This window comes from Populus nigra, chromosome 9 (assembly GCF_951802175.1).
Source record: "Populus nigra chromosome 9, ddPopNigr1.1, whole genome shotgun sequence".
Classification (NCBI taxonomy): domain Eukaryota; kingdom Viridiplantae; phylum Streptophyta; class Magnoliopsida; order Malpighiales; family Salicaceae; genus Populus; species Populus nigra.
In genome coordinates, this window is record NC_084860.1 from 1,053,696 (window position 1) to 1,066,903 (window position 13,208).

The 13,208-nt window shown below is 35.9% G+C and overlaps 2 protein-coding genes across 2 annotated transcripts; both read left to right on the forward strand.

The window, feature by feature from the left end:
* The first annotated feature begins 933 nt into the window (after positions 1-933).
* Positions 934-5,428, forward strand: LOC133703711 (disease resistance protein RPV1-like). The gene is made up of 7 exons (XM_062128326.1): positions 934-977; positions 1,063-1,155; positions 1,253-1,783; positions 2,092-3,166; positions 3,273-3,679; positions 3,807-4,515; positions 4,605-5,428. The coding sequence occupies exons 3-7, from the start codon at positions 1,578-1,580 to the stop codon at positions 5,247-5,249; spliced, it is 3,042 nt and encodes a 1,013-aa protein (XP_061984310.1). The 5' UTR covers positions 934-977; positions 1,063-1,155; positions 1,253-1,577; the 3' UTR covers positions 5,250-5,428.
* A 521-nt stretch (positions 5,429-5,949) lies between these two features.
* Positions 5,950-10,214, forward strand: LOC133703584 (disease resistance protein RPV1-like). Its single transcript, XM_062128200.1, has 6 exons — positions 5,950-6,077; positions 6,516-6,720; positions 7,047-8,117; positions 8,226-8,624; positions 8,699-9,029; positions 9,529-10,214. Exons 1-6 carry the CDS (start codon positions 5,950-5,952, stop codon positions 10,212-10,214), a joined length of 2,820 nt encoding a protein of 939 aa, XP_061984184.1.
* The last annotated feature ends 2,994 nt before the right edge of the window (positions 10,215-13,208 follow it).

Consider the following 13,208-nt stretch of genomic DNA (forward strand, 5'->3'; position numbering starts at 1 on the left):
TTTATTTTACCTATTTTAAAAAAAATTGCTAAATAAAATGTTAAAATGTTTTTTTTTTATCTTCTATAAATATTATTAGTGCTGCGTTTGAACTCTAATTAAATTTTAAAGCATAAGTTTATATATAAATTTGAATTTGTATAAATATAAAATTTTGAAGCATAAGTTTATATATAAATATACTGATTGTTATAAATCTGAGATTTGGGTTATGATAAATGTTGTTCACAGGGCAACCCAACAACTAGAATCAAAGAAACAGATATACTGTAACCAGCAACTTCCCCTCCTACCATCCCTTCCAATACCATATGATTCAAAGACTCAAACCTTGCTGTCTTATTAAAATGATTCGTTCTCTGCAATATGTAAAAAAATTACATATCTGAGATTAATAGTTGGAAGTGTTGGAAGAAAAATCAGTATTTGAGAGAAAAACAATCTTATTAAGTGTTTTTTTCTTGTGTATTGCTCTCTCTATATTTATTTATGTTAATTATATTTTTTATCCTAAATTTATTTATTGACCTCAAATTCTAAATAAATAAGAAATTAAATTACTTCAAAATGAATATTAATGAACAAGAAATATAGTTTTGCCAACTTAATCAGTTAATCAATTTATTTAATTTAAATGGTTACTTCATTTCAACTACTTGACCGATTCTCAACCGTTAAACTAATTTAACTAATTCTTCATAAATCTACTCTACTTTCAACAGAAAGAATTACAAAACTTTCCAAGTCAGATATGAAGAGCCGTGTGAGTTGATGAGAGGGATTATGTGTTGTGTGTGTGTCTAATGTCCCTTTTGGTGATTATAACGCGTGATAAATGATTTGAGCAAATTAAAAAAAGAAAAAGGGTCCTCACGCGGGAAATGGCCCATACCACAACGACTTGTAAGGCTGACTTAAAAGCAGAAAATTGATGAACTGATAAGAGAACATCAGCGAAGGGAAAGTGAAGATTGCAGGTACTCTCTCTCTCTTATCACTTAAATTAATTCACTGTTAGAAACTAATTATTGATGATCTCATCAACCGATTTTGTTGGTTCAGCATAGAGATTTATCATATGTACAAATATTTTTCTGAAAGGGCATGGAGGAGTTGATTGCAGGGAATTAACTTGAAAATTGTTTTACAGAAAAAGTAAGATAATAATATATGAATGCTTCAGCTTATTGGTGTGCTATCGATCTTGAACTATCGACTTGAATCCTGCAACTCTTTTTTTTTTTTTGTTCAGATCTTTGAAAAGTCTTATCTTTTCTAGACTCGAAATGGCTGCTGGGAAATATCAAGAATCCTACTCTTCATGGTTTTCTTATTGTAAATATCAAGTGTTCTTGAGTTTTAGAGGTGAAGACACCCGCAAGAACTTTACCGATCACCTCTACAAGGCCCTGGTTGATGCAGGGATTCACACATTTAGAGATGATGATGAAATTCGGAGAGGAAAGAATATAGAGCTGGAGCTCCAGAAGGCAATACAACAATAAAAAATAGTGATAATCGTGTTCTCCAAAAACTATGCTTGGTCGAGATGGTGCCTCGATGAACTTGTGAAGATCATGGAACGTAAGAGGAATGCTGACTGCATAGTTTTCCCAGTATTCTATCATGTGGATCCATCTGAAGTCAGAAATCAAACTGGGAGCTTCGCTGCAGCATTTGTGGAACATGAAAAGCACTACAAGGAGGAGATGGAGTGGGTGAATGGGTGGAGGATTGCTTTGAAGGAAGTTGCAAATTTAGCTGGAATGGATTTAGGAGATGGGTAAGTTATATCTCTTGATGAAACTATAAATAGCATAAGACTAGAATGCTCGTCGTGAACTCTTAATTTCTTTCAGTTAAGTGTACTGATAAGAAAACATCCAAGAAAAAAAAATACTTATGATTTCTTCTTCTTCTTCTTTTCCGATCATGATTTGGTTTTAATAGGTGGTGATAACGCACCTACAAATTTAACTATCAATCATGGACACGCAACCCGGTTTAATTTCTTAGCTAAATGTTGTTTATTTCTATTCTTTATAGAGAGGCTACTAATTATCCCACGTTGTATTTTACTTTTTGATGGAGGTACGAGGCACAGTTTGTCCAATCTATTGTGGAGAATGTCTCAAAGAATTTGGATCCAAAAATATTTTATGTCCCCCTTCATTTCATTGGAAGAGCTCCTTTGGTACAATATATCAACTCATGGTTGCAAGATGGATCCCATGGTGCTGCCATTTCTTTACTCTATGGAATTGGTGGAGTTGGAAAGACAGCCATAGCTAAGAGTGTTTTTAACCAGAACTATTATAAATTTGAAGGAAAGAGCTTTCTCTCAAATTTTAGGTCAAAGGATATAGTTTGCCTACAGAGGCAACTTCTTTTCGACATCCTAAACAAGACTGTTGAGATAAATGATCCTGATGAAGGAATTCTGAAGATTAAGGGTGCATTATGTTGCAGAAGAACTCTTATTGTTCTAGATGATGTGGACAAAAGGGACCAATTCAATAAAATCATTGGCATGCAAAATTGGCTTTGTAAAGGAAGTAAAATAATTGTAACAACCAGAAATAAGGGTCTGTTCTCAGCTAATGATATTCAGTGGATCCGGTACAAAGTTGAACTGCTAGATGATGAAAAATCACTTGAGCTTTTCAGTTGGAATACCTTTGGACAAGCTAACCCTGTTGATGGTTTTGTGGAAGACTCTTGGAGAATAGTACATCATTGTAATGGACTTCCATTAGCTCTTGGAGTTATTGGCTCTTCATTGTCCGGAAAAGGAAGAGAAATATGGGAAAGCGCATTAAAACAAATGGAAATGATTCCTAATTTTGATGTTCAAAAGGTTCTTCAAATAAGTTACGACTCTCTTGATGGTGATTATCCGAAGAACTTATTCCTTGATATCGCATGTTTCTTCAATGGAATGGATGTGGATGATGCAGTTAGGATAATGGATGGGCTCGATAAAGGTGCAAGATTTGGGATTGACAATCTCATCGATAGATGTCTTGTTGAAATCAACAGTGATCAAAGGTTGTGGATGCATCAACTAGTAAGAGATATGGGTAGGGAAATTGCTCGTCAAGAATCACCCAAATGTCAAAGAATATGGCATCATGGGGATGCTTTTACTGTTTTGAAAGGAACTACTGTAAGTAGCTCAATTTTTTTAAATGTCTACTTAAATGGTTTGTGGTGCCTTGACATATTCATTCATCTACTTTCCTTTCTCATGTACTTTTAATATTATTATGCAGGATGCTGAAAAATTGCGTGGCCTTACCATTGATATGCATGCATTAATGGAATATCATTATGCAGAAGTTGTCTGTACTGATTCAATGGTTTGTCGCAAGCGCCGCAGGCTTAACTTCTTTCAACAATGGCTTCCCGATTTTTTCGATGGGGGAAAATTACAAACTGGCCAAACAAGTTTGTTTCCCATCCTCAGCACGGATGCTTTTAGAAATATGTCAGATGTAAAATTTCTCCAACTAAACTACACTAATTTTCATGGAAGTTTTGAGCACTTTCCCAAGAATTTGATATGGTTATGTTGGCATGGATTGTCTTGGAGCTCCATACCAAATCACATATGCTTGGAGAAGCTGGTGGTTCTTGATCTATCCAGAAGCTGTCTAGTTGATGCTTGGAAGGCAAACCGGTATGTATCAAGTCTCTCTAGAGCTATTTCTCTCGTTTTCAATTGATAACAACTAAATTCATGTATTTTCACAGTTTTTTCCAAAATTGAAAATTCTTGATATCCGTCACTCTCGTGATCTCATTAGAACCCCAGACTTCTCGGGTCTCCCAGCCCTTGAAAAGCTAATACTTGAAGACTGCACCCGTTTGGTTCAAATTCACGAATCTATTGGTGATTTACAAAGATTGTTGATCTTAAATCTAAGAAATTGTACAAGTCTTATGGAGCTTCCAGAAGAAATGAGTAGATTGAATTCACTTCAAGAGCTGGTTTTAGATGGTTGCTCAAATCTTAACAGCCTGAATATGGAGTTAGAGCATCATCAGGGGCGCAAGTTGCTTCAAAGTGATGGAATTGTTGCAAGTACATCATTCATTACATCTCTTCCATTGAAGCTATTCTTTCCCTCTAGGTTTTCAACTAGGAAAATGTTGAGATTTACCTCGTTTTCACTGCCACGCTTCTTGGAGAGTCTAGATTTAAGTGGAACTCCAATTCGTTTTCTTCCAGAAAGCATCAAGGATCTTGGTCTACTCAGACACCTATATTTAAGAAATTGCAAAATGCTTCAAGCACTCCCAGAGCTTCCATCCCATTTGGATTCGTTAGATGTGTCCTTTTGCTATTCACTGCAAAGACTTCCAAATCCAAACAGTTGGACTGAAGGAGATGGTTGTGATCACTTAGTCGAGTTCCAAGATCGGATAAAGCAAGAATTAATGCAAAATTATGACTCTCACATGTTCAGAATAATAGAAACGGTTTGTGCTCAAATACAGACATCGAGATTTCAGGTCCTCCCTCACCCATTTTATTGTTTTGGAAATCTACATTTGAATACTTTTCTTTTGCTCATTTTATAGACATTGTTTTGGTGGTACAGATAACATTTATGGATGGCATATTCAACGTTGCCGTATCTGTATTTGATGAAGATGAGATGTTAAGGGGGTTTTATGAGGAGGAAGAAGAGGATAAATGGCTAATTCAGAATGAGTTTGTAGATAACTTTTCATTCAAAATATCCTCACCTCCTGCGCACCGGATATGGGGCTATACTCTGTTCACAAGGTTTTGTATGACGTCAGAGTACACTCTCTTAGATCCTTTTTATATTATAATCAGAAACAATACCAGTGGTCGATACTTGCGTTGTCAAGCCTATCTCCATCCCGTGAGTTACAAGCGTGGTGTTCGTGAATTCCAATCGTTTATGCACAGGAAATTAGGGGGCGATGATCCTACATTTGATAATGGTGATGAAGTGAGTATTTCAGTGTGTCGAAAAAAACAAGCTATCCAAATTAGGACGATTGGAGTACAATGGTTGCATGAAGAGGAAGCTGGAAAGGATGATGATATCCAATCAAAGGATGGAGTTATCAATGCCCACAACACTAGCGATGATGATGATGATGCAGCACACGTAGCCAAAGTAGAAATAGCTTCTCGTATTTTTAGAAATTATTATTGTGGTTTCTATTGTAAATCCAATGATGGCAATATCGATCGGTGGTATAAAATTTAAAAATTAATTTTAATTGAAAATTATCAAATTAAAAGATAGAATTAAAATTCAATAACAAAAGCGGAAAGCTTTTGAAAAGCTTATCAGGAAAATAGTTTTGTATCTCTAGTAATCTTCCTTCTTTCTTTGTATAGCATGAGATCTTTTATTAATAAATATTTGTAATGCCTTTCACTTTTTTTTCCCGCTTTAATATATTATTATTTTATTTATTAATTTTTATTTATAAAATCTTGTATTTATAATAAAATATATTAAATATCTTATTTTACTTCTCAACCTTTTATTGATCAAAATATATGTAAAGATCCATTTTATTTTCATGTTATTTTATCTGTTTTATTTTATCTTTTTATAAAAAAATAACACATGGTAAAATTTAATTGTTAATTTTTTTTGTTTTTACATAGTGAAATTTGATTGGTAATTTATTTTTCAACATATATCCTTTCCAGATAAGTTCATTTGTAATAAAAAATAAATAGATATGTTTTGAAAATATGATTGAGAGGGTTTTATAATTTAAATATATTTTATTTTAATTAAAAATTGATTTAATTATATTAAATTTTCATAATAAATTAACATAGATTTTTTAGTGCATGCACCGGTAAAGATGCAATTGAATTAGTCTTTCATAAACCAGCACTGTACAGTCACCCATGACCTTAAACATTAAAACCCTTTTTTTATCAACATTATGAGGATCTTGGAATTTGTTTTCATTTCCCTGGTTTTTGACAGCAACAGTTGTTCTAGAAGACGCGAAAGCCACAAAGTTCTAACCACTTGGACATTTAAATGGTTGGCTGTTGGAGCTATATCATGGCATGCTCTGTTGATTTTCTCAACCCATTCTCCTATGCAAGATCAAGTGCTCAAAGTATTTCAGGTTTAAATCTCACATACTCTTTTGACAACAGAATCCTATTACAATCACACCATGGAACCTCCATTCTTATAGAACCCCCACTCAATAAACCTCTTAATCTCTTTATGAAACTTTACATAGCATAAGACTAGAATGCTGGTCGTGAACTCTTAATTTCTTTCAGTTAAGTATACTAATAAGAAAACATAAACAAAAATAAAATAAAATACTTATGATTTCTTCGTTGTTTTTTTTTTTTCCAATCATGATTTGGTTTTAACTATCAAATCATTGACACACAACCTGCTTTAATTTCATAGCTAAATGTTGTTTATTTCTTTTGCTTATAGAGAGACTACTAATTATCGTACATTGTATTTTACTTTTTGATGTAGGTACGAGGCACAGTTTGTCCAATCTATTGTGGAGAATGTCTCAAAGAATTTGGATCCAAAAATATTTCATGTCCCCTTTCATTTCATTGGAAGAGATCCTCTGGTACAATATATCAACTCATGGTTGCAAGATGGATCCCATGGTGCTGCCATTGCTTTACTCTATGGAATTGGTGGTGTTGGAAAGACAGCCATAACTAAGAGTGTTTTTAACCAGAACTACTATAAATTTGAAGGAAAGAGCTTCCTATAAAATTTTAGGTCAAAGGATATAGTTTGCCAACAGAGGCAACTTCTTTCCGACATCCTAAAAAGGACTGTTGATGAGATAAATGATGAAGATGAAGGAATTCTGAAGATTAAGGATGCATTATGTTGCAGAAAAAATCTTATTGTTCTAGATGATGTGGAAAAAAGGGACCATTTCAATAAAATCATTGGCATGCAAAATTGGCTTTGTAAAGGAAGTAAAATCATTGTTACAACCAGAAATAAGGGTCTGTTTTCAGCTAATGATATTGAGTGGGTGAGGCACCATTTGTCCAATCTATTGTGGAGAAGGTCTTAAAGAATTTGGATCAAAAAATATTTCATGTCCCCCTTCATTTCATTGGAAGAGATCCTCTGGTGCAAGATATCAACTCATGGTTGCAAGATGGATCCCATGGTGCTGCCATTGCTTTACTCTATGGAATTGGTGGAGTTGGAAAGACAGCCATAGCTAAGATGGTTTTTAACCAGAACTCTCATAAATTTGAAGGAAAGAGCTTTCTATCAAATTTTCGGTCAAAGGATATAGTTTGCCTACAGAGGCAACTTCTTTCCGACATCCTAAACAAGACTGTTGATGAGATAAGTGATGAAGATGAAGGAATTCTGAAGATTAAGGATGCATTATGTTACAGAAGAACTCTTATTGTTCTAGATGATGTGGACAAAAGGGACCAATTCAATAAAATCGTTGGCATGCAAAATTGGCTTTGTAGAGGAAGTAAAATCATTGTAACAACCAGAAATAAGGGTCTGTTTTCGGCTAATGATAATGAGCGGGTCCGGTACAAAGTTGTACCGCTAGATGATAAAAAATCACTTGAGCTTTTCAGTTGGAATGCCTTTGGACAAGCTGACCCTGTTGATGGTTTTGTGGAAGACTCTTGGAGAATACTACATCATTGTAATGGACTTCCATTAGCTCTTCGAGTTATTGGCTCTTCATTGTCCGGAAAAGGAAGAGAAATATGGGAAAGCGCATTACAACAAATGGAAGTGATTCCTAATTTTGAAGTTCAAAAGGTTCTTCGAATAAGTTATGACTTTCTTGATGGTGATTATCTGAAGAACTTATTCCTTGATATCGCATGTTTCTTCAATGGAATGGATGTGGATGATGCAGTTAGGATACTGGATGGGCTCGATAAAGGTGCAAGATTTGGGATTGACAATCTTATCGATAGATGTCTTGTTGAAATCAACAATGATAAAAGGTTGTGGATGCATAAACTAGTAAGAAATATGGGAAAGGAAATTGCTCGTCAAGAATCACCTAAATGTCAAAGAATATGGCGCCACAAGGATGCTTTTACAGTTTTGAAAGGAACTACTGTAAGTAGCTCAATTTTTTTTATATGTCTGCTTAAATGGGTCATGGTGACTTAACATATTCATTCATTTACTTTCCTTTCTCATGTACTCTTAATATTTTTAATGTAGGATGCTGAAAAATTGCGTGGCCTTACCCTGGATATGCATGCATTAATGGAAGATAATTATGCAGAAGTTGTCTGTACTAATTTAATGGTTCGCCGCAGGCTTAACTTCTTTCAACAATGGCTTTCTGATTTTTCTGATGGGGGAAGTTTACAAACTAGCCAAACAAGTTTGTTTCTCATCCTCAGCACGGATGGTTTTAGAAAGATGCCAGATATAAAATATCTCCAGCTAAACTACACTAATTTTCATGGAAGTTTTGAGCACTTTCCCAAGAATTTGATATGGTTATGTTGGCATGGATTGTCTTTGAGATCCATACCAAATCACGTATGCTTGGAGAAGCTTGTGGTTCTTGATCTATCCAGAAGCTGTCTAGTTGATGCTTGGAAGGGCAAACCGGTATGAATCAAGTCTCTCTTTAGCTATCTCTCTCGTTTTCAATTGATAACAACTAAATTCATGTATTTTCACAGTTTCTTCCAAAATTGAGAATTCTTGATCTCCGTCACTCTCGTGATCTTATTAGAACCCCAGACTTCTCGGGTCTCCCAGCCCTTGAAAAGCTAATACTTGAAGACTGCATCCGTTTGGTTCAAATTCACGAATCTATTGGTGATTTACAAAGATTATTGATCTTAAATCTAAGAAATTGTACAAGTCTTGTGGAGCTTCCAGAAGAAATGAGTAGATTGATATCACTTCAAGAGCTCGTTTTAGATGGTTGCTCAAATCATGACAGCCTGAATATGGAGTTAGAGCATCATCAGGGGCGCAGCTTGCTTCAAAGCGATGGAATTGTTGCAAGTACATCATACATTACATCTCTTCCATTGAAGCTATTCTTACCCTCTAGGTTTTCAGCGAGGAAAATGTTGAGATTTACCTTGTTTACACTGCCACGCTCCTTGACGAGGCTAGATTTAAGTGGAACTCCAATTTGTTTGCTTCCTGAGAGCATCAAGGATCTTGGTCTACTCATTTTATTATGTTTAAGAAATTGCAAAATGCTTCAGGCACTCCCAGAGCTTCCATCCCATTTGGTTGCGTTAAATGTGTCCTTTTGCTATTCACTGCAAAGCCTTGCAAATCAACACTGTTGCATTTTAGCAGATGGTTGTGATCACTTAGTCGAGTTCCAAGATCAGATAAAGCAAGAATTGATCCAAAAGTTTGACTCACACATGTTCAGAATAATGGAAACGGTTAGTGCTCAAATACAGCCATCGAGATTTAAGGTCCTCCCTCACCCATTTATTGTTTTTGAAATCTACATTTTAATATTTGTCTTTTGCTCATTTTATAGACATTGTTTTGGTGGTACAGATAATATTTATAGATGGCACATTCAACGTTGTCGCATATGTATTTGATGAAGATGAGATGTTAAGGGGGTTTCATGAGGAGCAAGAAGAGGATAAATGGCTAATTCAGAATGAGTTTGTAGATAACTTTTCATTCAAAATATCCTCATCACCTCCTGCGCACCGGATATGTGGCTTTAATCTGTTCATAAGTTGGGTGATGTCAGCATACCGTTCCTCTCGTATTGTTTGTATTGAAATCAGAAACAATACCAGTGGTCGATCCTTGCGTCGTCGAGCCTTTGTCTTCCCTTTTGAGTACGCGTTTGGTGTTCGTGAACTCCAATCGCTATTGCACACGAAATTAGGGGCCGATGATCCTACATTTGATAATGGTGATGACGTGAGTATTTCAGTGCGTTCACGTGATATACAAACAAGGACGATTGGTATACGATGGTTGCATGAAGAGGAAGGAAAGGATGAAGTTATCAATGCCCACAACAGTAGCGATGATGCACACGTACCCCAAGTAGAAATAGCTTCTCGTTTTTTTAGAAATTATTATTGTGCTTTCCATGGTAAAATCGATGATGGCCATATCGATTGGTGGTATTTTGCAAAGAGAGGTCTAGAACTTGCAACATACCCAAAGTATTCCAGGTTTAAATCTTCAAGAAATTGCTGAGTATGTCTGAGGAGAAATAGACCGCAACCTCATCTTGTAGAGCATGACCAACGCCACTGTGCTGTGGTTTTGTGCAGACCCTCACAAACCCCATCTTTGCTTCTTTTTTAAGAACTGAGTGGAGGAGGCGGTGGGCGTGGCCCGATGGCAGTGATGGAGGTATTAAAAGCTCGACCTGTGTTGTTGCACATACACAAGGTTACCTTCTGTAGAATTTCATACTTCTGCAATAACAGTCCCATAAGCTCCTTAGTATCTGGGTAACCGCATGGCATTCTCTTGCTATAGGGAGGGTTTTTTTTTTACAAAAAAAGAATAAGGAGGGGGGTCGAAGAGCAAGAACAGAGCAAACACAGTACATGAAGGGAAGAGAGGCAGAAGGGACGAAGATAAAAACAGAGAACAGGGAGGAACGAAGAGAAAAAAAGAAACAGAGAACATGGGGGAACGAAGGAGAAGACTAAAAAATACAGGGGGTGAGGAGGAACGAATGATGAGAAACAGAACCAGGGAAGGCAAACGAGCCTAACACAGAGACGAAAACGAGAAACACAGAGGAGGGAGCTTCCATTCAACCAGCAGCACCTCACGCCTTCATCACCATCGTCTTCATCCTGAGCAGAAAAACCAGAGAGAAAGCAACAGTTGTTCTAGAAGACGCGAAAGCCACAAAGTTCTAACCACTTGGACATTTAAATGGTTGGCTGTTGGAGCTATATCATGGCATGCTCTGTTGATTTTCTCAACCCATTCTCCTATGCAAGATCAAGTGCTCAAAGTATTTCAGGTTTAAATCTCACATACTCTTTTGACAACAGAATCCTATTACAATCACACCATGGAACCTCCATTCTAATAGAACCCCCACTCAATAAACCTCTTGCCATCAGCACTTGTAATCCCTGATTCCCTAAACCCACACTTTATAGCCAAAGACACAAAACATTGTGCAGCTTCAATGTCCCTCCACTCCACAGCAATACTCGATGGCTCAAAACGGAACACCAGTCGGTAGCCGACCCAGTAGCTGATTCAGAGTCACGACCCAGTAGCCGACCCGGTAGCTAATTGGAGAATTGATTCAATTAAAATTTAGATTATTTTAATCAAAAGTTTAATTGAAAAATTAATGAGTTTGAGGACTTAATTAAACTTTGATTTAATTAATTAAATAAATTCAGGGACTTAATTGAAATTAATCCAAGGGTAAAATTAAAAGATTGTTGGGATCAAATTGTTAAATTTCCAGAGGCAGGGGTCAAATTGAAAATTCCCATTTTCTGCCAAAACGGCACCGTTGCTAAGGAACAGCCGTGCGTCTTCTCCATCCCGATTCAACAGGGGAGCTCCCGATTCAGCAGGGGAGCTGATAATCTGCAACAAATCCGATCATGGACCACGTCTCTTGCCCACTATCTCGTTCGTGGATTCCATAACAGTCCTGCAAAGGCAGGACTGGTGGAAGGGCAAGCTTATCTATAAAAGGGAGAGGAAAACCCAGAATTAAGGAGAGGAAAAAAAGATGAACCCAAAAATGAACCCAAAAACAGAGAAAAAAAGCAGAGAAAACAGAGCAAAAAAAACCCAGAGCAAAGAAATAATACACAGAGAGAAGGAGAGGAAAGAAATCCAGCATACATAGAGAGTTGTCATCGCCATTGCCTTCATCTCTGCATACAATCTGCACACAAAAAAATCAACCCAAAAACAGAGAAAAAAAAGGCAGAAAACGCAAGCAAAAATCCAGAGCTAAAACAAACAGAGCAGAAATACAGAGTGAAAAAGCACAAATTCACAGAGAGAAAGAAAAAGGGAGGGGCAGCACCGAGAAGAATCAGCTCTGCCATTGCCTTCGTCCCTGCAGACAAAGAAAGACCCAGAATCAGTCAAAACAAAATTCACAGAAAGCAGGGACAGGCAGGAAGAAACCAATCAGAGAAAAGCAAGAACAAAAGAGAAGGGAAGAGAAAGGAGCTTAGCCGACGAATCTTTCATCACGTCTTCATCTTCAGGAGCAGCAGCCCACAGGTAAGTTTCTCTTCATCTCCTCTCGCTTTTCAGTTTTAATTCATGTCATACTGTTCATGTGAATTTTAATTCACTGAACACTTAGACACGCGTGAACCAGCTCACGCGTGTTATTTGCCCAGCCGGGCTCAGCCCAGCCCATGTGGGCTGAGCTGGGCCCCGCCCAAAAATAAAAAATAAACAAATATAATAAATATAATAAATATATAATAAAAATTGTGTATGTAAAAAAAAATATAAAAATAAATTTATTGTTTTTTTATTTATTCATTGGCAACGTCAGAATAAAAATACCAATTCAAATTTATTTAATTATATTTTATTTGGTTATATAAAAAATATGCCTGCAAAAAAAATAACTTAAGACAAAATAAAATAAATTTATTTGGTATATTTACTGACGCCAGAGTCATAAATAAAAAATACTAATGTAAATTTATTTTGTTTTATTTTGTTTTGTTTTTATTTAGCTACATAAAAAATAAAAATAATGCGTATGTGTAAAAAATAAATTGATTTTTATTTGTTTATTCACTGACGCCAGAGTCAGGAATATAAAAAATGATGATTTAAATTTATTTATTCTGATACCTACATAATATTTACCAGCGCCAGAGTTGGAAATATCCGTAGTTGAATATTCACTGGCGCTAGAGTCAGGAATATTACACGCAAACAATCATAGTATAAAACAACAAAAATATTAGTAATTAATGACAAAGATTAGCAATGCAACATGTTTTAGGCAGAACGTTTAAGGGGTGATAATATCTTTTTTTTTACGTAACTAGTCTCGGACCATAGAATCTCTGTTGATCAGTTAGGATTTCTAGTAATCATAATATTAGATGGCGACTTCTTAAAAAAAACATCGTTCCTCGTAACAATACAGGATGCCAGAATTTCATTTTTTCCAAAGATTATTTAGTTTTTTAAGTTCACCGAAATGTTGGGTGTGATATATAT

Coding starts and splice junctions, on each gene's coding strand:
- LOC133703711 (XM_062128326.1), top strand. CDS start 1,578: ATGGAACGTAAGAGGAATGCTGACTGCATAGTTTTCCCAGTATTCTAT. Junction 3,167..3,272: donor CTGTTTTGAAAGGAACTACT/GTAAGTAGCTCA, acceptor ATTATTATGCAG/GATGCTGAAAAATTGCGTGG. Junction 4,516..4,604: donor TACAGACATCGAGATTTCAG/GTCCTCCCTCAC, acceptor TTGGTGGTACAG/ATAACATTTATGGATGGCAT.
- LOC133703584 (XM_062128200.1), top strand. CDS start 5,950: ATGAGGATCTTGGAATTTGTTTTCATTTCCCTGGTTTTTGACAGCAAC. Junction 6,078..6,515: donor GCTGTTGGAGCTATATCATG/GCATGCTCTGTT, acceptor TTTTTGATGTAG/GTACGAGGCACAGTTTGTCC. Junction 6,721..7,046: donor AGACAGCCATAACTAAGAGT/GTTTTTAACCAG, acceptor TGAGTGGGTGAG/GCACCATTTGTCCAATCTAT.